General features: G+C 35.3%; 1 protein-coding gene across 1 annotated transcript in view; it reads right to left on the bottom strand.

Moving 5' to 3' along the window:
- The window catches only part of LOC311593345 (uncharacterized protein), an 88,298-nt gene that overhangs the window by 43,926 nt on the left and 16,684 nt on the right, over positions 1-27,688 (bottom strand). Inside the window, exons 10-13 of the mRNA XM_084774550.1 lie at positions 14,453-14,513; positions 3,197-3,269; positions 2,008-2,075; positions 66-153 (exon numbers count right to left, since the gene is read on the bottom strand). Coding sequence (XP_084630676.1) covers positions 66-153; positions 2,008-2,075; positions 3,197-3,269; positions 14,453-14,513 — 290 coding nt within the window. The remainder of the gene's footprint in view (positions 1-65; positions 154-2,007; positions 2,076-3,196; positions 3,270-14,452; positions 14,514-27,688) is intronic.

Raw genomic sequence — 27,688 nt, 5'->3', positions numbered from 1 at the left:
GCAAAATATTTTAGGCTATTTTAATAAACTTCTCAAATTATTTGCTTATAATGTATATTTCCAACCTTTCTCCGCTTCAATTAGGAGATCTGTGGATGTTGAATTTATTCCAATGGGTAAATGAGGAACACAGTGATGACATGTAATGGTATTCTGAAAAAATCAATATCCATAGTGAAATCAGTTAATATTTCTAATCTCTTTGTTCTAAAATAAACTAATTTCCTATTCCAAAATATGTTTTTAAATTTTTCTTTTAAATTTGTAGAGATCAGTAGATCATGGGGAGCCTTACACCACTACATCACTGCTCCTGCTTCTACAGCTTAGAAAACATCACAGAAAAGAGGGTAAAAAATCTTTAAGAATCAGAATAGCATGCATGACACTTGTAAAGCAGTCACTTCTAGAAGTATCTGCATAAACAGGACTGTATTGTCAGCAGCAATGGACATGCAAACAGGGAAATGAGGGCTGACGTTGGGTCCTACCCTAGACAAAGGACTATAGGCAACTAATGACAATTGGGAGAGTAAGAATTAGCCTTGCTCAAGGATGAACCTCCTTATAAGTTATTCAATCCAAACGGGTCATCTTGGAAACCATATAGACACAACAATTAAATGTACTCACAATTTACATTTTGTTCATTCATATTCACACACACACACACACACACACACACACACACACGTATATAACAGCAATAAACACAAAAGTTATCAGTTGAGTGGGGAGGTTGAGGATGGGAGGTGTTTGAGGAAGGAAACATGGAAGGAGCAAATGGAAGGAAAGAGAAGTGGGAATGTGAGGTAATCACAAGCTTTAGTAAGAAGGGGATCAAAAGGGCACACAAATTAATTGGGCCAAGCATTAATTCACATTTATTTCTTTATAGTTTATGATAACAATGAGAGAGTAGGGTTTGTTCATCTAAAGTCCTATCTCCTCAGCCACCTGGTATTAGAAAGACATAGATGGCAAACAGAAATCACTCCCCCTCTTCTTTACCTCAGTACCGCTCTTGGATTTCCAAAGCTGGCCCCTTCCCATTTATTCCCACCATTAAAAACGTCTCCAATGTTCAGTGTTGTCACAACTAGACTGTTAATCTCCGTACCTTAAAACATGTATTTGATCACTGTGTTACTTGATTAAATACAGCATGTTGCTTCATCTGCCCAGCTATATGCTATTGCTTACTACTTTCTAGATACTCAGTAACAGCAAAACCATCAAGGAATAGGAAATAAGACATTCTAGCTGTGACTCTTGTCTCCACTTTGATGGGAATAACTGGTGAAAAACTATTCAGTCCCAAAGAATTAAAATGTCCATGAGGGTACTAGGGAACAAAGTACTGAATTTACACAGGAAGTACAGTCCAACAGTTCTGTAAAACACAAACTTAAAGCACGAAATGTCTCTATCATGTGTCTGCATTAGGGCAAGACCTAATCTATCCTAATGTTAGCTAAAGTCGCTGCATAGTAAATTAATGTTATCAGCTGATTTCATTCACTGAAATAAAAGATCAGTATTCAAGTTACTGTTTTCAATGTATTAATAAAGTTATTAGTGGAATGTTGCTAATGTTTTCAAGTGTTCAGTAATGATGGTTTTTTTCCTCCAATGTTTTTATAAAATAGCAAGTATTAAGTAAGGAAAACATGATGAATAGTATGAAAGAAAAAAAAGCAAGGAAATTTCCCAGAGACAACTTAGGTTCTGTAGGTTTTCAGAAATTTGAAGGATCCTAATACTTCATTAAAATAGAGGCCATCTTTTGTAAAGATAACAAAGGAGATTATCTGGGAGGGTTTGGAGCTAGGAAAAGAGAGATGGTGAATTCGTATCCCACTCCCAAACACAAGAAACTTTAAAAACTGAATTTTAAACTTTTGGCTTCTTATTCTGAATGCATGTCTAGAAGATTTGATTTAGCTGAGGACATTGTTTAAAAATATTAATATATTAACATAGCAGTTGAAATAAATTATTTCTTACAGATGATTCAGTATTTTCACTGCTATCAAAATAATACTGGCTCTCTGCCGGCAGTTTTAAGTTGGCATCTGTTGAAAGAAATAAATGTTTATGTTAAAGCAAGCTGACATGGAATTGCTAAAATCAGAATCTTTATAATCATAGAGAATGAAATTTAGAAATTACTTGATATAAAGAAAACTTTAAAATAGAATTGTGTCCACTGATGGAGTATATGAACTACATATAAAAGTGCTAATCATACTGCAGTAAATATACTTACAAACCAAATGGCCAAGGCCATCTACTGAAACATATGAGTAGAAAACAAGGAACAGAACAAACACAGAAATATGGATTTAGTGCTGGTGGTAAACGTTCTGGAATATAGTGGATATTTTGTGTAGTCTTTTTCTTGTAGGATAGGAAAAGGCAGGTCATATAGTTCAAGATAATTTAGCATATGAATTCCTACTAAACACCAGACACATGAAGTGATAAGGGGAGTAAAAATGAGTAAATCACAACTTAGAACACAGATAAAGTGAACTTAACGCACAGAGTGCATTTACAAGTGAAATTAAACTTATGTCTCTGAATATACTTTGTTTTCTTACACAGCACAGGATGCCTCAACATTGCTGATCTAGGATTCCTGCCTGAACATGCTAAGTGAATAGGCTCCTAAGTATAGATCATCGAAAATATATAGAATATTTTTATTTTAGATAGTTTGTTTTATGTTTATGAGTGGTTTGCTTGCATATATGTATATGCACTGTGCATGCCTGGTGACTGCAGAGGTCAGAAAAGGGTGTCAGAGGCTCTAAAGCTGGAGCCACAGAGAGTGGCAAACTGCCATGCTGGGAACTGAACTCGGGTTTTGTGCAAAAGCAATAAATTATTAGTTCCGGAACCACTTCTTCAGCCCTAGAGTGAGCAATTTGAAGCCCCACAATCGTGCGACTCTTTCTTAGTATATGCAGGTAGCCCATTGGTAAAATGGGTTCCCCAGATACAGGAAGGTGGAAATACCTGACTTACAATTGAATAACTTATTTGAAATGGTGATGTTAAAATAATCCTTGGATCACTCACATCAAATCTTTCCATAAACAATAAGAAGCAGAGGTTTGGAGAGGAGAAAATTGTCAGGATTTCGCATGTTTGAAAATAGTTGTTTCGGAGACCACACGATTGTAGAACTTACCTGCTGGGAAACCTTGTCCATGCAGCCCCGCTGACACCTGTGTTGGCTTAGAGCCTTTCATTTTCGTCAGAGGCTGAAATAGTTTTCAAATATATATTTAATGAGTCTTCTATATGCTATATCATTTGAATATAGTAATGTAGTAAATAATTTAAAGTTATTACCTTCCCTTAAGGAAATTTATCTCTAAAACCTAAAATGATATAATCAATTATATATAAGTATGCCTACATAAGTCTGGATCATGTATCCGGAATGGCAAATCATCATAACTGATTGGAAATGGGTAAGGAAATTTAGCATTTGGTGGACTTTCTCTTTGCTGTGTCCTGTCTTCCTAGATCTCAAGTATAGGAGACAGATTGGTAAAATAAAATTTCTAATAATTAATTGAAAGGAAAATTTCAGAGTATTTTCATAATACAAATGAAAATGACTAAATTAGTAAAAAAATCACACAAAGCGTTGTGAGGTTTGTAATTAGAGCAAGGGAACCAATCTCTTAGTGCAGGTGGAAAGCAGCTGTTTGTGGTGGTCTTCCAGCTGCCCAAGCTGAAGTAGGTGCTAGTTCATATATCTTTAATCAAACACTACAGAGACATTAAAACCTATGTACTCTAGAAGACTCCATGTTGTGTTGTAATTTCACAAACTTGAGGCATTAGAAGACATTTCTTCAAACACACAAAATACCAACTGATTTGGTCAGTGAAGATATTCACTCAGAGTAATAAGGTATAAAAGATTACTTTGTAATCAAACACGCTTAAAACTGTGAGAATTTCATTCCTTTGTATTTTCTGGATACATGTGAATTTTATAGTAAGGAATCTTCAGAATGAATGAAACCTTTTTAAATGAGTTCCCTTGTAGCTGAAATCAGATCACATTAGCCTGAAATTTTATAAGTAGTGAAAATTATAAATTCCTCTTTTCTACCTTTGGACTCAGCAGCACAAATCATTAAAGCACACTTTCCCTAGTCTGCAAATTGAAATCTATGAAGTGTTTAATTTGTTTAAACCACCAGACAACTCTGCATTACCTGAAAATCATAAGCATGGACAGGCATACTAAAGAAGAAAATTAATTATAACAATGGCCCGTAGTAAAGTACATGATTATTTGAAAAGCCCTAGTCCTGTTACAGTCCTCATCCACATTCCATTATACAGAATTTTACATTGTGATGTCAAGCTCATAGGATTCTATCGATGTTCCAAAACATGCAGCCTAAAAGCCAGAGGCAGTGATAACCACATATATGGACTATCTGCTCATTACTTATTGCTTCTGCCTTTCATTCATATTTTTGCCTGTATATCACAGAATCAGAGCAGTAGAAAACTCTGCATTTGACATTCAATATATGTCATGAGTGACAGGGATGCTTATGAATATCTTCTGTCCACTAAAAGATGCTCCATTATGAACAATCCCTCAGTCTTCCACACCTTTGCATAAGTGATGAAGACAAGAAGGACAGCACCGTATTCCTTTTTTCTCAGTCGTGTTTCCATACCACTATTTTATGGTGTGTTTCCCACATAAGTATAAATCCTCATGTCATTTTCTAAAGAAGTTACTTTTATATGCTTCACAATACACATTGCCCCAAATTACTCCCTGTTTAACCATTCTACCATTTTAACATTTGTTTTTTCAATCTTCTCTCCAAATTGTTTTTACTTGAAAGTCCTCAGATAAAGAAAATTAAGATATATGAATAATTCAGATCTTTTAAAAAATTTATTTAAGTAATTTATTACTTAAGTAATAGGTAACAATTTAAGTAATCTTATTTGTTATTCAGTCACTTGTGTCCTCCAATTCCCCACACTCCCACTTTCATCCTATTCCCCTCCCCCTAGATCTGTGACAGAAGGGGACCTTGTGCCCCACTATAAGATCACAGCCTATTAGGTCTCTTCCTGGTACCCTGCTTACTCTTCCTCTGAGTGTTACAAGGTCTCCCCACCAAGAGGAAGTGGTCAAATAGGGGGCACCAGAGTTCATGTCCTAGTCAGTTCCTGCTCTCCACACAATATTGGAGAATGTGCTGTACATTGGCTAAATCTGGATAAGAGTTCTAGGTTTATTGCATGCATTGTCCTTGATGTCCATAGTTTGAGCTTACCTTCCTGAGTCCAGATCCGCCTGCCTTAATGATTTTCTTGTAGGTTTCTTGGACGCTCTAGATCATTCTATTTCCCTATTCTTCAGATCTTTTTTAAAAATTTAATTGGTCTGGAGAGTGGGGTCTCACTTTCACATGTACTCTGGTGCCTCATATTTGACCACGTCCCCTGGATGGGGAGGCCTGGTGGCACTCAGAGGAAGGATAGCAGGCTACCAAGAAGAAACTTGATACCCTATGAGCATATACAGGGGAAGGAAGTCCCCTTCAGTCACAGTCATAAGGGAGGGGAGTAAGGGGAAAATGGGAGGGAGGGAGGAATGGGAGGACACAAGGGATGGGATAACTATTGATACGTAATATGAATGAATTAAAAAAATATTTAAATATATAACAGAGTTTCCTGGTATTCAAGATGAAAATAGTGCTTCGGCTATTTGTATTTGGCAAACTTGAAGTAAACATCTTTTCTATCTTTTGGGGACTAAATTTCTGAATGGAGATTTATATCCATCATATCTTATCTCTATTAGCCTAAAACATCTATCTTGATCTAAAAACATCTTAACTCCTAACCTATTAAGCTTAATTGAAAGACTAAACTATCTGGTCTTCAAACCTATCAGAGACTTTAGAAAGGATAAAACTTAACTGTTCAGTCAGTAAACTATCATGGTCATTTTTCATTTTGGAAGTTCCTGAAGGTGTTTTAAAGATGAAGCTTCACCTTAGCTTGTAAACTTGGCACATATGTATTTTTTTATACTTATTGCTGAATTGGAAAATCTTGTTTATTGTGAAAATAGTTGTATATTAAATAGCAGAAACTTTATAATTTACAATCATATAATTAAAAATAATTAAATTGTCAAAAACGGCACAAATCTAAAAAATCCTTTGTCCAAAAATGATACTAAAATAGGTATTTTAAAGATTCATTTAATATTTATTGCATATGAGTGCTTTATCTGCAGAAGAGAGCATCAGATCACATTATAGATGGTTATAAGCCACCATGTGGTTGCTGGGAATTGAACTCAGGACATCTGGGAGAGCAGGGGGTGTTCTAAACCACTGAGCCATCTCTCCAGCCCCCTAAAAGTGGTATTTACATAATACACATATCCCCATGTCATGTTTCATACACTGTAGGGCACACATTCCATTGTAAATAACATGCTGTATTTACCTTCCCTGAATTAAATATACTTCACAGCTGGTACTTCCTTTTAACAGACTCTTTTGTTTCTATGGCAGGGTGTATCATTTTGAAAGGGGATGCTTAGTAACTTTGGCTTATGTTGTGCAGTATGAAGGTATAATTCAGTGTAAAATAAAAAAAATACCTTCCATTCAGAATGTTCTTTTGGGAAATCTAAAATGTTAAGGAACACATGTAATAAATTTAGTATTCCTAAAATGATATCCATCTTGCAAGCAGAGTAAGTGTTTAGGGGAAAATCCCTATATTGAGCTTTAGAAGTGGTTGCTTTACAATTTTACCTCTGTGGAGACTTGTTTTGCTCTGTTTTAGTCTGATTAGGAAAAAGGCAATATGAAAATCTATGGTTTAGAAATCTCACAGATTTGTCTATTGTTGAGATTGGGGTGTTGAAGTCTTACACTATTAATATTTAGGGTTCAGTGTGTGATTTTAGCTTTAGTAATATTTCTCTTACTAATGAGGGTGCTCCTGCATTTGGGGCATAGATAGATGTTCAGGATTGAGACATCCTCTTGGTGTTATTTTTCCTTTGGTGAGTATTAAGTGTACTTTCCTATCACTTTGGATTATTTTGGTTGAAACTCTATCTTATTAGATACTAGAATGACTAATCATTCATTCATTCTCAGAAAAGACTCACCTATACCACTCTTAGGCATATGCCCAAAAGATGCTTAACCATAAAACAAGGATATTTGCTCAAGTATGTTCATAGCAGCTTTATTCATAATAGCCAGAATTTGGAAACAACCTAGACGTCACTCAACTGAAGAATGGCTAAAGAAACCTGTACCTTTACAACGTAGAATACTACTCAGCTATTAAAGCCAAGGAAATCTTGAAACTTGCAGGCAAATGGATAGAAATAGAAAAAATTATCCTGAATGAGGAAACCCAGACCCAGAAAGACAAGCATGTTATAAGCAGACATTAGACTAACAAAGATGTCCTCTGAGAGACTCTACCCGGTGAACGATCAGTACAGATGCTGGCACTGGCAGTGGGACTTTAGGCGGAGCACTGAGAGTTGCATGGAAGAGTGGGGGTACAGTAGAACCCAGAGGGGGACAGGACCACCACAAGGAGACCACTGAAGCCAACATATTGGACCCAAGGTTGCCTGCAGAACTGATGCACCAACCAAGGACAATATATGCAAAGAACCTAGACCCCTTGCTCATATTGCCAATGGACAGCTCATTCTCCACATTTGAGGTAGGGGGGAGAGGAGAACGGACTGCCTCTGACATAGACTCTGGTGCCTGAAATTCACTTTCTTCCCCTTGGTGTAGAGGCCCTGTGGGCATACAGAGGAAGGAGAAGCAGGCTCTCAAGATGATACTTGATAGACTGTGTCCAGAGGGTGGGGGAGGAGTTCCCCTCTGAAAGGTCTAGCAGAAGGAAATAGGGCAGAAAGGGAAGGGAGGGTGGGAACAGGAATATAAAAGTAATTGTATAACAATCAAGATGAGCTATGAATAAATCATAATACATTTTATAAAAGGAAAAGTGAACTCATATACTTTTTTCCTTTTTTTATTAATTTGTTCTTGTTACATCTCAATGGTTATCCCATCCCTTGTATCCTCCCATTCCTCCCTCCCTCCCATTTTTCCCTTATTCCCCCCCCCCCTATGTTCCTGAGGGGGATTACCTCCCCCTGTATATGCTCATAGGGTATCAAGTCTCTTCTTGGTAACCTGCTGTCATTCCTCTGAGTGTCACCAGGTCTTCCCCTCCAGGGGACATGGTCAAATATGAGGCACCAGAGTACGTGAGAAAGTCACATCCCACTCTCCACTCAAGTGTGGAGACTGTTCTGACCATTGGTTAGATCTGCATAGGGGTTTAAAGTTTACCACCTGTATTGTCCTTGGCTGGTGCCTTAGTTTGAGCGGGACCCCTGGGCCCAAATCTGCCTACCATAATGTTCTACTTGTAGGTTTCTAGGACCCTCTGGGTACTCACTTATATCTGCATACTAGCCCAAGGGGCATGTCCCACGAATGCCTTCACTTACCAGGAAACTGGGACAGAAGGGAGGACATCCTATTGGGACTATATATGAGAGAAACATGGGAGAATAGCAAAGTAGAACTCATATACTTTTAATAAAATTCAAAACAGAATCATGACTGACAAGAATGAATAAGGATGAAGAAAGAGCATTTAATGGGCATGGAACTCCAGATTTAAAAGATAAATAATTATAAACTCTGTTGACAAGAAATGTGAATTTCTTAATATTTATGTAAAAATGTATCAACATATGCTTAATAAGAAAAGGTTATGCTGTTAACTATTTCAGTACTAATATTTTAAATAGAACTTAGTACAAAAATTAAATACTATACTTTTCTGAAAAAAATCAGATGATTTAAAAGTTGAAATTTGCACTGCATGACCTCAATGAGTATATAAAGTACAAAAATATGCATGCTCCACTGAGGCATTAAAACAAGGAATTTGAGATGGTGTCTCAACACAGAAACACATGTTGATGTTACTTGTATCTATGTTTTCAACAATTAACGAAAAGAAGAAGCCGTGAATTTGAAAGAGAATAAAGAGTGATAAAAGGGAGGCTTGGAGGAAGCAAAGAGAGGGGAAATAATGTAATCATATTATGAACTCACATAATAAAAGGGAAAAAGTTTATGGGAAAATAGAACACACCTGTGTTTTATACCAATAAAGATCATTATCCTACTTTTATTTCCTGAACTACACAATGGTTAAAGCAAATTCTTTCCTATGACCTTCCTTGAATTATCTTTTTAATTAAAGCGTTCTATTGTATTGTGGAGGAATGTGGTATACAGTCTCAGGATCAATATTAGAGGTCAAATTACATACATGCATAAAATAAATTCTTCCCTACTTTAAAAAATAATACTTTAATTATATAATAAGTATAATAAAATAAAAAATACAAGTACTTAGAATTTTTAAGTAAATTCATTTCAAATTACGTTCTAGAACCAGTAGGAAGTGTCAAACCTCAGGCATGTGACAAAGGCAAATCATATTTTATTAAAGAAAGTTTTCTGAACTCTTGGGTATTCACATGTAGAAACATTATGGATAAAATCATTTTTCTGCATAGATACTCACTATTTATATGGCTGAAATTACTTTTTCACTCAAGTTAGAACACTTTAAAATTTCAGTAAATACTTCTCATAAGATATGGGAACCTAAAATATACCATATGCACAAGGTTTCCATACTGAAATATAATCATCATCTACAGAGTGAATTGTTTGCAGAAACTAATTCAGAACTAAACACAATAGGACTGATAAAGATATGAACTCACAAAATCTGTGTCAGCACGCACACAGGTCCTATACTGTTATTGGACAGATGGGGTTCCAGGGCTGAGAGTGGAAGTGGACACACAAGTCATCACCTGCTAAACCAGAAGCTGTCTCCTATTGATAAGTACTTGACAATCTAAAACAAACTCAACAGCATTTATGCATATAATTTGTCTCATAATCCTTTATCAGGACATTTTTAATCCCTATAGAACATATGAATATATATAATATCTTTTTATGACTATCTATATCTGTGTGTGGGAACATAAATGTCTATGTTTTTCTTAAGCTCTTTCTTTAGCTCATTTTTTGTCTTTATTTTGTCCTATTTTAATTTGGTTTTATATGTCCTATATTATTATTATTATGTATTTTTAGATGCCTGTATACATTATAAACAAGAGAGAGAAAGAACAGGTATGAATTCGGTTAGGTGGTCAAGTGGACAAGATATTGGAAGAATAAAGAAGGGAAACCATAATCAGAATATGTTGTCTGAAAAATTATTTCAATATATAAGTAAAATAAACTATTATCCTATTTACTATGGTTAAGGTTTGAAAAAGCCTTTAATCCCAGCACGCGGGAGGCAGAGGCAGGCGGATCGCTGTGAGTTCGAGGCCAGCCTAGTCTACAGAGCGAGTTCAGGACAGCCAAGGCTACACAGAGAAACCCTGTCTCAAAAGACCAAAAACAAAAACAAAAAAAAACAAAAAAAAACAAAAAAAAAAGTAAATGGATTTTCAATATCACAACTTCAGAAACTGCACTAGAAAATTTTATATTTCCCCTTTTCTCTTTTATGTTACAATAAATGTTCAATAAATGTTATTTGAAACTTCAAAATTAATTTACAAAGAAAGATTGTTTGCAATATAAAAGTCAATAAAGATATTAGTAATATTGGCATTATTTTTCTAAACATGTGGCGATAAAATAAGCAAAAGAAAATGAGATATTCAAATATTTAAAATATTGTATAATAATAAGCAACTACAGAACTTACATGCACAGAAAGCTTTTACATAATTCATTGATGAATTTCCAATTGTATCAGATTCTTTTCTCTCAATGGTAGCCTGGATGAGTTTTGAAATAAAACGCTTAACAATTTTTCATCCAATATATTAAATTAACCCAGAAAATTTGAGCTATTACTTTATATTGAGAATATTCTTCAGGAGAGTCTACAAGGTCAAAAAGACATAACCAATTACCTATTAATATTGTGCAGTCTATCATACTTTTATACCAACACATATTGAAGATATATGTAGCAATAAGACATTGTTCATTTGTAGAGAAAAATAGTATCAAATCTTAAGATGAAATAGTGACCCTGAGGTGATATGTCAACCATCAAAGCAAAGATTAAAATAAAAGGCCCTGTATGATTAAATAAATATTTCAGAATCTTTCACACTGGTATAAGAATGTATCATATTTCTAACTTAATAAGGGACTAAAGCAGTCATAAGTGCCCAGGGAAATGCAGGAACCATTTTGTGTCAAAGAGAAATTTTTGGATGATTAGCTTTCATTTAAGCTTGTGTAATACTAGTGCATAAAATGTTTCCCTTTCCTAACAGAGGTATTTGATGTTATAATGACTACACTTGTTCTCTTTTTTACACATCATACATTTTTAGTGAACATTTTTAGAAGGCATATGAACCCAAATTACAACCTGATACAAAAAAATGTTTCCAGTGTTCAAAAATGAGTGCCTAAATAAATTCTTGATGGCTACTCTTTAAAAGAAGAATTGAAAATTACTTAAGCTATATTTGAAATATTGGCAATACTGAACACCATGACCATTTTGGAAATAAGGTATGCCATTACTTCTAAAGCGGTGTTGTGGGTTCATCATACAATTAATAAAGCAATAGTGATCAAACAATCATCACTTAAATAAATTGGAAACCACTTTAGAAACAATGTGTACTTTTACATTCCAATAACTTTTCTTGAATGCCTCGGATTATAATATCTTTAGTAGCTGATGCACAGATGATTTAGACAAGAAGTGAGTGACTAAGGCTTTTGGCATTTGTCTCCTACCATGTCATTACTGGCTATATCTATGCAGCAGTGATAATATACTCAATTTGAGTTAAAACATACTCAAGCCTTTTGAAATGAGTTCTCTCATTTTTTAAAACATGCTCTAAACCAATGTCTATATGCCTTCAACTTAATAGTCTTTAAGTGGACTAAACCTGTGGGTTTTTTTTTTTCTGTATTCTATCCTATTTGATTATATCCTGAGAAGTAATTACGGTGTATGACACTGAATCAAGGAATGTAGGGAAGACCATACATGATTATTTTGAAGTATTTTAAATGATGAGTCTCTCTGCATGTGCTGGGTCTTGTTCCTTTTATACCATCCCAAGAAATGAGGAGACAAAGAAGCAAGGTTATATTAATTCTACCTCTGAAACATGTGGCTGTACTAGCAGATTTCTTTATAGCCACCCCATGTGTTTAATAGTATGAACCTTCTTTTTCTAGATAAATGGCTCTTACAATCTCCCCTATATACACTCGCCTACTTTTCTTTCCTCTGGTTCCCATATTCTTCACCGTTCCTAATTATCATTTTCATGTCTCCACTATCTATCTTTTCTTTTTTATTATTTACTTATTTTTTATTAATTTACTCATATTAATAAATGGTTATTAATAAATTAATCAATGGTTATCCCATCTCTTGTATCCTACCAGAAAATATATCTTTTCTTTCTTAGCACTCATCAACTTAATAAAACCATGATATGACCAATCTTTCTTTGTTTATGTTTCGTTCAATTCTGCCTTGATTTTTATTATTTCTTTCCATTTACTGAGTTTGTGTTTGATTTTAGATACACAAAGAATTGCCATTAATGCTTTATAAATCCATAAATGTTTCATGGGTGATTTTCTTAGAGTAGGATTATACTGTATAAACATGTATATACATGCAGAGTCCTTAGGCCAAAGCCACTTAAACATGTACTGCAAAAGAATAGTATTGAAAATGAGCTACAATAAAACGTTGCATTTAACTTCCCAGAGACTACCAAATGCCTTTTTAATATTAATTACATTGAAAATAAAAGAAACATGAAAACAAAACAAGAGATTTGAAAAGATGATCAAATATCTGTTATCATTAGTGCCTAACTTTTCTATTAATGTATTTATTTACTTTATATCACAACCACAGCTTCCCTACAATCTCTCCTCTCAGTCCCTCTCTCTCAACCTCCCACTCTCTACTCCCTTTATTTTCAAAGAAGTGGAGGACTCCCATGATTATCAATCTGCCTTGGCAAATCAAGTTTCTGTAGGACTAGGGACATCTCCTCCTTTTGAGGTGAGACAAGGAAGCCCAGGTGGGAGAAAGGGATCCAAAGGCAGGCAACAGAGTCAGCATCAGCCCCTGCCCTAATTGTTAGGGGTCCTGCATGAAAAGCAAGTCTCATATCTGTTACATATATATAGGGAGGGTAGGTCTGCCCATGCATGCTTCTTTGCTTGGTGGTTCAGTCTCTGTGAGTCCCTATGGCTCAGGTCTTCTTGTGTCCTTGACCCTTCTGTCTCCTTCAGTCCTTCCTCTCTCCATTTTCACAAATTTCCCTGAGTTCTGCAACTGTTTGGGCTGTGAGTCTCTGCATCTTTGAATTCTGACATCTTTTTATTCCCAAAGAGTCTGTGCCTACATAAACTAAACAGTTGAAGTCCAATAAAATATATTTGAGATAACAGACTTACCCATGTGCATATTTAAATGAATAGACTTTAAAATTTCTAAATCTTATCTTCATTCCACAGAAACCAGGAGTTTTTTTATTTTGTTTTGTTTGTTTTGTTTTTTACAAATAGTGATTTTAGAAAACTTAAGTATAAGTTAATTTGCTGAAATACAGTTCAAGTGTGTGTTCAAGTTACTTAGTGGAAAGTGCAATGACATATATTTAGGGTTAAAAGAAGAAATATGAAGATGGATTTCAATACTCATGACATTTTTAAAATACAAACTTTGTAGCAGTTATTCCATATCAGATAGATTAAAAAATGGCAGCATAAGCTGACAGAATTGGTGGAGCTTTTAGGATGTGTTTCAACAAATATATTCTAATATTAAATAACACAGACAGGTTATTATCTATTCAGAAAGAACTTTAAACACCCAGAGCAAGAATTAATAAGGATAGAATCATGTAGATATCTCTAATTAAATGCCTGTGCTACATAAGATTAAACTTGTAGTTTTAATTTTGCATAGAATATGGGAAACAATGATTATATTTACATCTGTGTTTCTTTCTGCTGTCTGGCAAATCCATGTTGCTAAGCCTCAAATGGAGAATGTGTTTTCAATGTCCTCTTTTGCCATTTGTCATCCTGATAGAATTCTATGTGTCTCTGGGTTGCATATATCTTTTCTGTATGACTTCGGAATCCAGTAACTGATACAATGAGACGGTAGTGTATTTTAAAGCTGCAAGCAGTGCGCTGGGCAGAATCTAAACTACTCCGAATCTACTAAAATAAACTAAGCCTATGTCCTCATAACTTACAGATATCTCAATAACTTGCCAATCTGAATCTCCTCTGGCAGCTTCTCTCCACCAACTGCCTCTTTCAAATGTCAACTGTCAACTCCCCTGCTCCTGGCTCCTCCCACCTCCTTTGGAAGCCTCGCCTTCCACTTCCTGTCCTTCTGCCCAGATGATTGGCTAAACAGTGCTTTATTGACAACTGCTGCATCCACTCAAGGCATCCCTCCACATCTCTATCTTTCTCCTTTAGTTTGGCGCCTTCACATTCACATTCATACTCACACCCACAAAGATTTGAGTGCAATTTTCCCACCTAATACCACCCTACCAGAAACATACGCTCTCTTCTTATAAAATATGTTATTATTTTGCTCTTAAACTCTAAGCATATGCCCTCGTCTACAAATTAGAAGCTCATATAAGACCGTCCATTTATATAGACATTGAGTGTCATATCTAGTTCATATACTGTAATGCCAATAAAGTCTGTGGTGATATTTTTATTGTGTTTGCTGATTTTCGGTATTTAAGTAAAACTTGCTTGGAATTTTCCTTTTGGGGTGATAATAAAATTTGCATCCTAAATGTTATTCCCCCTATAGGAGTGGGCCGTTTACGTATCCTATTCCCTACCATAACCGATACACTGAGGACAACGAGAGAGACAAATAAAGAACTGAAACATCAAGGTTTGTAATACTAATAGATAATAGGTAGCACAAATTATGTGTCACTAGGAGTAATGACTCTTTAGCTTGACTCCGCTTAGGAAAGAAACTGCTATACCATTCAAAATTTTAATTTCTAGTCATCAGTATTAAATTTAACCTGCCTTTTTAAACATGTTTGGATATTATAGGAATGAACACAAAAATAAAGAAAATATGAAACCTCTAATGATAATGTTAAGGTTACTTTACTGTTCCTTTTAAAGATAAAAGTTTCACAGCGTTCTAAAAGGAGACAAAAACTAAATACTACATCGTGATCTAATGATTATATAAGGAGATTTAAAAAAAAAACTTCATGTGGCCTATGAGATATCATTTGTCAATGAAAACAATCTTTAAGAAAAAATTAAATATTATACTCAAGTACATCATGCTATGATTTTTCACCATTACCATGGGATTTTTTTTTTGTTCCTCCTATGCTAATTTTACATCTGATTCTTGTGGTGAATCCATATAATTAGGTGAAGAAAAAAAACAAGATGATACAAAATAGTCTTTATTGACAAAAATAAATTAGAAAATATATTATTCAGCCTTTATTTTTTTCTATTCATGACTTCCAAATTGAAACAGCATAAAAAGCCTTAACTATGCGAATAGAAGTGTAATCTGTTAATATCATTTTTATTCAGTCAGGTATAGCCCAATGCTTTCGTTCATCAAAGTATTCTTATTTGGGCATCATGACATAATCCAAGGAAGCAGAACCAATATATTTGCTACGAAAGTGTGCAAATTTATGGCTGACAATGATGTTTATATTTAATTTTGTAAACAAAGGGTATCTACATATGATTTAGTATGTCAGTCTTTTACTGAATTGAGGAAGAGAAGAAATGAGATATTTCGCTCAATCCACTTAGTCATAATCCACTACAATTGACTCATTTTATAATTTTCCTATACATCGAATCCACTTTGCATTATTGTATACAAAGCATATATTATTCTTAATCTTTATTGTCTCCTCTTGGTCACTGTTCTCTATTTACAATATTCAAGTGAAAAAATAAATATACATATGTCATCTTTCTTGGTGATATGCCTTGTTGTCAGTTTTCAGAGACCAAATTTCTGTCCTAGCATCATCCTGGGTTGTTTATGAATTTTAAGGGACTTCCTTGGTCAACAACTTGACAGAATGCAACCCAGTTCCAACACTTCAAATCCTGGCCTGTGTACAGGGAGATCCACATAACTCATTGAACATAGAGAGGTTGAGCTTGTATTCTCATTGAGACGTCACGCTATCTTCTAGCTTTGACACAGGAAGGTTCTCTATAGGACACGGAAAGAGAGAAACTTGGACATCATCCCATCCACAAAACCACCTACCTACAATCTGTCCTGCCTCCAAGATGTGCTGGGGCAATGATGGCCACACAACTGGTGGGAGTAGCTTAGCAGTGTCTGGATAAACTTGAGACTCACTCTATCCGTGGAAGCCCATGCCTTACTCTGCTTGAATAGACAGGATTAGGAGACAGGATAAACCAAAGGGAAGTTTTCATTGCACTGGGATTTCATATACTCACCAAGTCTCCAAATTCCATCTGGTTCTCCTCATACTCTGTCCCTCCATTCCTTTCTACCACACACCCTTCTTTCCTACAACTTCCATCCCAACCTTTCCCGTTAAAACTAAAAAAATCTATTGTAATGGTGATATACCTTATTCGACCATTATTTATACATTATTATGCAAATTATTTTCATAGTGAAGTGGTAATTTGTTCCTTAAAAATTTAAACTGGTTTAATGTGTCATATATATTTTAGGGTTTCATCAAATACCACTTAGAAGAATACAGCTATCGTTCTAAAATCAACCCATGCTTCTGAACTCACAGATATCATGTCTGCATAAAAATCTGTAATGTTGATCCTAGTAATGGACAATATGGATTCTGCACTGTGAGTGAGACCTGGGATAGGAGAAAAACAACTGCCATGCCCCACAAAAAAAATCAGTGAAATGATATCTAATGGTACTCTGTTGTATTCTGTAATACTTGGGGATCACTGCCTTTTCTATTCTTTATCTGATAGGCTTCTCCCAGGAGCAGATTTGAGCAGGTATCGAGACCCACAAGCAACTATTATGTAAGAGAACATCTAATAGGAGGACTTCATGAAATCTCTTTCCTGGAGCTGGGGGAAACCATTGGAAAAAGAAAGGTTGTAGGATGAGTGGATTGAGAATAGCAGGAAAATCTGGTCTACTAAGTAAAGTAACCAGGGCTCATATAGACTCACAAAGACTAAATAGGCAATCACAGGGCCCACATAGGACACTACCAGGTCCTCTGTATATATGTAGTGACTGCTAACATGTTGTTTTTGTGGGACTCCTAACAGTTGGAACATGTGTGTGTCTCAATCTTTCACCTGCTCTTGGGACTCTTTTTTCCTCCTCTTTGATTACCTTGTATAGTATTGCTTTGAGGGCTTTTGCCTTGTCTAATTGTATCTTGTTTTGTCATGTTTGGCTTTTGTCTCTTAGTAACATGCTCTTTTTTTATAGTATTATTTCTCTTCTTTCTCTTTAGCAGTTACTGCATTCTCTTCACTTTTATCTCTAGTAATGATTAAAGAGTCAATTTGCTTTGGTCAAACTTGCTTAAAGTTGTTCTATTATTTTTTGGATTAGTAATAGGTTGAATATAAGTTTCCTAATTACTTTCTCAGAAAACTGTTTTTAGTTAAAAATCAATGTCCTGAAATTAATATGAAAACCCAAACATTTTAATATCTTTTTATATACTTCTTAATTATATGTGTGGTTTTCACTGATGGAAATTTTTATTATATTTACTGACAATGAAAGTCTAAAGGAGTCATGTACATGAACAGAGAATAGCTGATGTGGTTGAAGAATTAACTTCATTTTATTTAACTATTATTGGAATTCCTAATAATATTGGCAACAGGCATGCAGAGTGTACATAAATCAATGTAGGCAAAACCCCATACATATAAAAGTAAGTAAATAAATCTTAATGAATGAGACTTTTTAAAAAAGGACTCTCAAACCCTGCAAGCAGTAATAAGGAAGGAGACATGCAAACTAGTACAGCCACTTTGGAAATCTATCTGGCGCTATCTCAGAAAACTGGGAATAGGGCTTCCTCAAGACCCAGCTATTCCACTCCTTGGAATATACCCAGAAGATGCTCCAGCACACAACAAGAACATTTGCTCAACCATGTTCATAGCAGCCTTATTCATAATAGCCAGATCATGGAAACAGCCTAAGTATCCCTCAGTAGAAGAATGGATAAAGAAACTGTGGTACATTTACACTATGGAATACTACTCAGCTATCAAAAACAAGGAATTCCCAAAATTTGTGGACAAATGGATTGAACTAGAAATGATCATAATGAGTGAGTTAACCCAGAAGCAGAAAGAGTCACTTGGTATATACTCACTTATATCTGGACACTAGCCCAAGGGGCATGTCCCATGAAAGCCTACACTTACCAGGAAACTGGAACAGAGGGGAGGACATCTTATTGGGACTATAGATGAGAGAAGCATGGGAGAATGGCAAAGTAGAAGGATCCAGAGGGTCCTAGAAACCTACAAGAAGAACATTATGATAGGGAGATTTGGGTCCAGGGGTCCAGCTCAAACTATAGAACCAGCCAAGGACAATACAGGCAATAAACTTCAAACCTCTATCCAAATCTAGCCAATTGACAGGACATTCTCCTCAGTTGAGTGGAGAGTGGGGTCTAACTTTCACAAGAACTCTGATGCCCTACATTTGACCACATCCCCCAGATGGGGAGACCTGGTGACACTCAGAGGAAGGATAACAGGCTACCAAGAAGAGACTTGATACCCTATGAGCATATACAAGGGAAGGAAGTCCCCCTCAGTCATAGTCATAGAGGAGGGAAGTAAGGGGAAAATGGCAGGGAAGGAGGAATGGAAGGATACAAGGGATGGGATAACCATTGAGATGTAATATGAATAAATTAATAAAAAAGATTTTAAAAAGAATATTTTTAATATTTTCAAAAAATTTAATGTAATTATTGTCAAATTCACAGAAGAATTAAAATGACCATGACAGAGGTATTTTGTATAGATTCATAGTTGCTGGATGAAACAAATGTTACTATTTTAATGATGAACACTTGTGATCCATTAGGCCACTTAATCCATGTGGTTATATGCTAAACTCTCTTCTGGTTGCATCTTTCTAGAATTGGAAGCTTAATAATCACACTCTAGGTGATCTTTCCTGTAGTTGCACATTAACTACATGCCCTACCATCACTGCCTAACTATGTCTGTGTTCTCACATGAAGAAATGATAGTGTTTGCTGATTATTGGTGTTTTTTCTTTTAAAATTCAGATATACCTACTCTTGTATTTAGGAATTAGTAACCAACTGTTTCTTGGTGTTCAAAAAATAGAAATCACTCAATTTTAAAACAATTAAAAATTCTACTCTACTTATTCAAGTTTTAACTGCAATATTCTAATAGCATATGGCTTTCACTATAACCTACCATATTAAAATTCTATGTTTCTTCAGGTATTTGTGGACATTTTCTGTGCTTTCTTCAGTTTGGACACATTCCAGTGGTGAATAAAATCAGAATGTGGCAGTTTTTAAAATGTCCATGCTGAAATAAGGATAAGTTCATTTGTTTTATCTATTTATTTTTCGGTAGCAAAGCACCAAAAAATCATGAAACAGTTCACAGACTGTTATGTTCCATATAATCCTTATCCTCTCTGATATTAAGAAATAAGACAACTTAACTCTTGGCAACACCCAGCCTATCTCAGGAAAAATGATGAGCATCAAAGAAAGTCCTTATGGAGATGGCTTCAAATGTGGCAAACCAGCCACTGGGCAAAATGTTCTTGTTTCTGACACAAGCAGAATTCTGCCTATAAGTGGGTAAGATTGGAAGCAAATAGAGTCAATGGCCAAGCTCTGACAAGACAGGGTAAGCAAGTCTTCATAGTGCCTGCTTCACCAATATAATGGGTTGCTGCCAGATATAAAGGGCCAGAAGGCTGAAGATGAGGCTCAAACATTATAAAGAATTTTGGGTGACTGTCTAGGCAACCAACTGTCTCTGTCATTTTCTCATATTGGAACTTGCTATCTTACACTTCTTGTTTATTCAGGTAATTAATTTTATTCCTTTTCAAGTCTCTGATGGGGTTGAAGACCAAACAGTTTAGTTTTACTATTAAACTCAGTTTTTTAGGGGCTAAGTTGTCTTTTGGATTAGATAGAGGTTTTAGGTTGATAGAGATAAGATTGATAGATATTGATTTACCTTCAGAATTGAGGACTCTCCAAGATAGAAAAAATGTTTTCTTCAAAGTTGCCAAATACAAATAGGCAAAACACTATGAATGTTACATTTATATAATTCCTAATTATTTTGTGTTCCTTCTTGCTTTATGCAATTTATATAAACCTGTAATAATATAAATGTATATGTAAAAGTAAAAATAAAAAAAATCAGCAAAATAGAAAATAGAGATAACAGCAGACCAAAACCACAAAACCAAATTCTTAATCATGATGCTATTGACTGGTCATGGCAACTCATAATTAAAAATTAAGAGTCAATTAAACAGATGAATATTTAACATGAATAAAATTTCAGATGTGATTACTGTGTATAATTTCATCATTTTCATCAGAAATCTCCAATTTAACCATGCTTTCATTATGTAGAGGTGGTAAATTTATAAAAAAATGTAATATAAAAATGATTGATAAAATTTGAGATGTGTAGAGACGACATTTAGCTGTCAGTTACTGTAGATGTAAGAAATCATTCTGAGTTGCATAACTAATTTAAAAGGTTTTAAATTTACATATAAAATCACCATTTACTGATTCGTAAAGGTGTTCTAAATGAAACCACATTTTGCCTGTTGTCTCTTAACAACATATAAAAAAGGTATTATAGGAAATGTTTAAATGTATGTACAAAGCACTAGCTGTTATTGCTGCTATCCTCCCTTTTTTGTTCATCTTCTGATGCTAGTTCAACAGCTTGTTCTGTTAAGATCCACACATGAAGTTAAAACAAACAAGGAAAACACTTAGATTGATGAGTGATTTTATGACATAGTTATAATAATATTTTTAATTTAGTTGTAGTATAACAAACTAGGAAAATAAATCTATAGTTATAGATTTCAGTTATGCTTTATTTTTAATTGGATATTTAGAAGCAGAAATCTAGATGTCTGTCAACAGCACTGATGCATCAGGTAAAGCATCAGTAGAGGATGCCAGGTTTACAATGATGTAAAAGGTTCGAGATTCATGTATACTTGTTCTGTGAAAATATATGTACTCAACACCAGAAAGACATTGCAATGTAGATGTAATCAAGTACAGTCATTCTCAACTCTGTTCATTTCCCACAAATCCAACATCTCCAGGATCTAGTTATTTTCTCATCCAGATATTTTTAATTTTATACAGCTCATTCTATGAGTACCTTGTTCTTTCATCCAATGTGTTTTCAATATGCTTTTTAATGTTTAAAGTCTTTTTGTTGAATGTATTTGTGTGTACATGGACACTATGTTATGTGTGGAGGTCAGAGAGCAACTCATAGACATTGATGTTCTTCAATCCCCTTTTGGAGCCACAGATTCGAACTCAGGTCATCAGCCTGGATGGCAAGCTCCTTGTTTGAGCTTGTTTAGCCCTCTCAGTGGACCACATTCAATTACTAGAGTCATTTTTTGCAGCGAGTTTCTCTTTCTGTGTCTGAATAGCCTCAGATGATGTTTTTAGGTCAATACATTTGCTTGCAAACTTCATGATATCATTATTTTTAACAGCTGAGTAATACACCATTGTGTAAATGCATAATATTCTCTTTATTAATTCTTTGGTTGAGAGACATCTAGGTTGTTTCCAGTTTCTGGCAATTTACAAACTAAACTGCTATGAACATTGTAGAGCAAGTTACCCTTGTGGTATGGTAGACTGTCCTTTGGTTATATGCTGAGGAGTTGTATACATGGTCCTGGAGGTAAACTTATTCCTAATTTTCTGAATAACGGTCATATTTGTTTTTGACAAATAAGCCAAAATCATGCAATGGAAAAATGAAAGCAAAGACCCTACAATGTTCATAGCAACTACAGCTCATGACGGTGCAGATGTGGGACAAGGGGAACACTCCTCTATCACTGGTGGAAGTGAAAACATCTATAACCACTTTGTTCTCCTATATTTATATCTTGGTCTTCTTTGAAGTTTTAGAGTATTATACACAGTTTTATTTCATCATTCCGTACAGACAATTGAGGTTTTTAAACTATAAAGGCAGGAGAGGTGGTCCACTGACTAAGTGTTCTTTCTTCCGTTACTGATGAAGCCAGGTCAGTTTCCAGCACATTATCAGTTGGCTTACAACCATCTGGACATATATCTCCAAGGGATCCAATTCACATGCCTGCTTTTCTAGGTACTGCACACACAGATGAACACATATATGCATAAATTAAAATGGTTCTTAATAAAAAAAACACGGAGAGATTGAAGAATTTTTGTGTTGTTTTAAAAACAGCATGAAAATATTAGCTATGATATGCAACCATCTTTGTAATGAAGAAAGTATATCCAAAGAGTATAGCAATGATTAGAAGAAGAGATGATTTGTATTGACTACTTGTCCTATGCCAGGCATTTATAAGCACATTTTCTTGCTGATGAATATGAGAATTAAAAAGCGACCGTATGATGCTTACTTTGCTCTTTAGCTGCTTGTCATTTGATGATGACAAATGGGGAACAAATGAGGATCAATGAGGAACACATGTGATAAACTTTTTTCTTGTTCTGATGCAGAAGGATCCCATCATTGAACACCATTGCTCCATCCTCACAGCAACCTTATCTAGATGTTAACCCAGGGCCCACTCTGAGTGGCACCATGACTTCAGCATCACCAGTTCTGTATTTTCCTATCAGTTTCCTGGGTACACTTGGGTTTGCTACCGAATTTTTTCTACTTTTAATGTCTCAGTGCCCCTTAACTTTAATTCTTAGTGTCTGTTCAGCACAATGTTCATCCCAATGACATATTTCCAAATGTTTAAATATTTAAAGACTCTTTTCTTAACACACAAATACCAATTAGAGTGTTTATTCTGAATTAATCACACAAATAGAAATATATTTGCTATTGTGCATCTATTTGAACTGTCTTCAATAAAGCCTGTCTTAATATATTTAATATAAATTAAAGAGATTATAATTCTCGTTTGTCAATTTCCAATGAATATAAGTTGGGTTGTTCTTCTTTAATTACTTCTCTTTTTTGAAATCTGGTGCTCAACTTACTTTCAATCTTTTTCTTTCTTCATTCGGGATTCACAGACCCTGACCTAGTACTAATGACGTCTACTCTGTTTCTACATTTTCCTCAAAAACATCCTCACAGACAAATCCAAACAAATACCCCAAGTAGAACTGACAATAAAAGCAATCACTGCCATTCATGGCACTCAGAAACCAAAAGGCCAGTTATGGAAGGAAGATTGGCTTTAAGAGATATTGCTTTTCATAATATGTAGCCATATATTTGAAATGACTGAAAATCCCAGTCCTTTAACTTGAACCAGAATAGCAATATACTCTGGAAGGTGCAACAGCAGCATTTTGTCCTGCGAGTAACCAACAGCTACCTTCTTGGACTTCAGGCCTGCCCAATGGGAGGCAATCCATGGCTGGTACTGTAAAAACTTTCAACTAGCTGTGATTGGCAGGAAATTGGTACCTAAAGGAGAACCTACTAATGCCACTTGCTTAAACGAGCATAGTCCCTAACTGTACTCTAGTGTTTATTCTTATACCCACCGAGAGGTGTAGCTGTCGCTCTCATCAGATTGAAGCAAAAACTGCAACTGGTCTAATATAAAGAACAACTGCTCACTTGGTTTTCAACTCCAATTATTACATTTAGCACAAAAACTCTAGATTTAATTCTTAGAGAACATTGTGGAAGTATTGTAATAGAGGACTGGGATATTGACAGCGAGACAGAATGTTTTGAAAAAGAAAAATAAGAAATGAAAACTAAAAAGAAGATAGGAAATGAAGATAGTGAGGACATGTCAGTCTAGTAGGAACCGGGAAAGAGTGGAAAATATCTTATTATAAATAACAACATTGACCTTTCCCATATTTATTTTGTAACATGATCAATATGATTGGAAAAAACTTAAATATTTGGAAGAATGCAAACATATCAAGCATTTTCTTCAAAATTAATTATACTATAAAATTTACCTATTATGAAATGATGAAACTTAGTCAATTTTCCTGATTCATTGAGAATGGGCTTTTTTTTTCTTGATGAAGGACTGGGTTGATTTAAAAACAAGACATTAAAATTTTGTATGCCATAGATAATATATAATTGAAAGTTAAAAATAAACAGAAATAGCTGCCTTCAAGGCAGGATAGATCCAAACTTGAGCTAAAAAATAAAAGGGAATAAAATCAGTACAGTGTAAATAGAATACCAGTCATATACCCATGGTAAGTTCAGAAGTAATTTAATTATTGTTTGTAACTTTGCAAATCATTTGCACACTAAAGAAATGAATTCTTTATTGTTTATCAACACTGTTAATTTATATTTGGCATATTGTCTTACTAGAAAAAAATTAAAATATATTTTATTAATTTATTCATATTAAATCTCAATTGTTATCCCATCCCTTGTGTCCCCCCATTCCTCCCTCCCTCCCATTTTCCCCTTATTCCCCTCCCCTATGACTGTGACTGAGGAGGACCTCCTCCTCCTGTATATGCTCATAGGGTATCAAGTCTCTTCTTGATAGCCTGCTATCCTTCCTCTGAGTGCCACCAGGGCTCCTCATCCAGAGGACATGGTCAAATATGGTGCACCAGAGTTCATGTGAAAGTCAGACCCCATTCTCCACTCAACTGTGGATAATGTCTTGTCCATTGGTTAGATCTGTGTAGGGGTTCAAAGTTTATTGCACGTATTGTCCTTGGCTGGTGCCATAATTTGAGCAGGACCCCTGGGCCCAGATCCGAATTCTGTGGGCAAATGGATTGAATTAGATAATGAGTGAGTTAACCCAGATGCAGAAAGAGTCACATGGTATACTACTCACTTGTATCTGGACACTAGCCAAGGGATATGTCCCATGAAAGTTTTCACTTACCAGGAAAGTGGGACAGAGGGGAGGACATCCTATTGGGAGTGTAGGTGAGAAAAGCATGGAAGAATGGGGAAATAGAATGATCGAGAGGGTCCTAGAAACTTACAAGTAGAAGAGATTTTTAATTAAATGAACTGCTCATTTTCCACCCTGCCTTCTTTGTAACTTGTAATGCAAAATTTCTGTTTCTGAAACTAGACAAGGTATTCATATAATTATCGAACACATTTCTTACTTCATATTTAGGATTAATATATTTTTGTTAGTACTGATTCTTAATCACTTTTAAAAGAATCTTAGTCCCATTTTATGTGTTTATAAAAAAGATAAAATTGCATTCCCACCTGTAGTTTGTGTGTTTGTATGATTTTTAACCTGTTCAGCTCTTGTCCCAGAAAAACATCCATCAAAACGCTATGGAAGATTATTAAAAATAACTTTCCTACTACTAGTATCAATTATTAGTTTTATAATTGTCTTTTGTATTTTTCCAAGATGCATGAAATTCAAATTTCAAAAGTATTTAGAATTGCATATTAAGAAGAAATGCACTGAACGGAAATAATTTTTATTATTTCTCTATTTACATATATATTTATATTATTACACATATATACAATAAACTTCCTACAGCAGGAAGAACCACAAAACAGTTAGGAATTTTTAAATATTATATTCATAGTGTTTTGGCTGTTTGGCAACCTTAAAGAAAATATCTTTCCTATTTTTTGCGTCTAAAATTCTGAATGTATGTCTACTTCTTTTGTTTTGTTTTGTTTTTTTTGTTTTTTTGTTTTTTTGTTTTTCGAGACAGGGTTTCTTTGTGTAGCCTTGACTGCCCTGGACTCACTTTGTAGTCCAGGCTGGCCTCGAACTCACAACAATCCGCCTGCCTCTGCCTCCCAAGTTCTGGGATTAAAGGCGTGCGCCACCACGCCCAGCTTGTATGTCTACTTCTATCATATCTTGTTGGCTCTGTTTCTTAACAATTAAACTTTATTATACGACCCAACTACCTATGTCTACTTCTATCATATCTTGTTGGCTCTGTTTCTTAACAATTAAACTTTATTATACGACCCAACTACCTTATACAAAAGGGAAAAGAGGTTAAAGGGAAAAAAGAGTGAACCTTCCGGTATCCGTTCCACAGGACGGGTCCCTTGGTATCTCTGGCCTGCTTGCTGGTCCGGCCTGTTTACTGATCCTCCTTCCAATCCATGTGTGCACAAACCTGGTCTGACCCTGTTGATCCTCTCTCTGTCCCCTCCACTTGCCCTTCTGTCATGCGCAATGGGTGGTCTCCCTCTCCCAATGAGGGTCGATTAGAAACACAATAGTCCAGGTGGAGTCCCCAGGTCCGCTTCCTGAATTCCAGGCCCAGGGTGGCTCCACCCAGTCTATCTCAAGGTTAATCTCAGGGAGTATCTGTGGTGTGACCCAGGGCAAAGCCCACCAAGACGGCTTTCACCAGTGACAAAGATTACAATTCTTCCTACAATCTCTCATTTTTATCAACTTAAAACATCTATCCAGATCTAAAAACATATTAACTCCTCACAACACCCAGGTTACCTCACAGAAGATGATGAGCATTAATGAACCTCCTTACAGAGATGGCTTCCAATGTGGCAAAGCAGCCACTGGGCAAAATGTCCTACTTTCAGCCACAGACAGAATTCTGCCTAAAAAAATGGGCAAGTTTAATACAGGCAGAGCCAATGGCCAAACTCTGCCAAGACAGGGTAAGCAAGTCCTTAATAGTTTCTGCCTTACAAATATGTCTGTCAGATATATTGGGCTAGAAGGCTGAAGATGATGATCCATCATTATAGAGAATTTGGGGTGACTGTTCAGACAGCAAACTGTCTCTGTCATTTCCTCATTTTGGATGCTGTTAACCAGTACTTTGTCTCTACTCAGGGAATAATTTTTTTAAATAGAATATGCTATGACTCTTTGGATTCATATATTTTTTACTGTCATAAGGCTGATGACTCTGAGACCTGGTATCAGAAGACAAGAGAATACATCATACACACACCACTGCCTTCATGAGGGTTTCAGAAAAAAAGTGAGTTCTGAATGACAAAGTCCACTTTGCATTCTGCCTAAAGTTCTTTTGACAAATTTAATTTCACAAATCATACAGCATGCCGTTCAATGTCAGAAATAACGAAGCAGAAAAGCATATGTTGAGAGACTTTTACACTCAGAAATACAGAACAGAGAAGTTAATGTGGGCAACAATGCTATTTGTATAAAAGTATAAAATAGATTGCTGAGTGTTACATATCTTACTTTATATTGCCTT

The sequence above is a fragment of the Acomys minous genome (genome assembly GCF_964271855.1).
Source record: "Acomys minous genome assembly, chromosome: 3".
Classification (NCBI taxonomy): Eukaryota; Metazoa; Chordata; class Mammalia; order Rodentia; family Muridae; genus Acomys; species Acomys minous.
The sequence above is the reverse complement of the archived record's forward strand: the minus strand, read 5'-3'. Positions and strand labels throughout refer to the sequence as shown.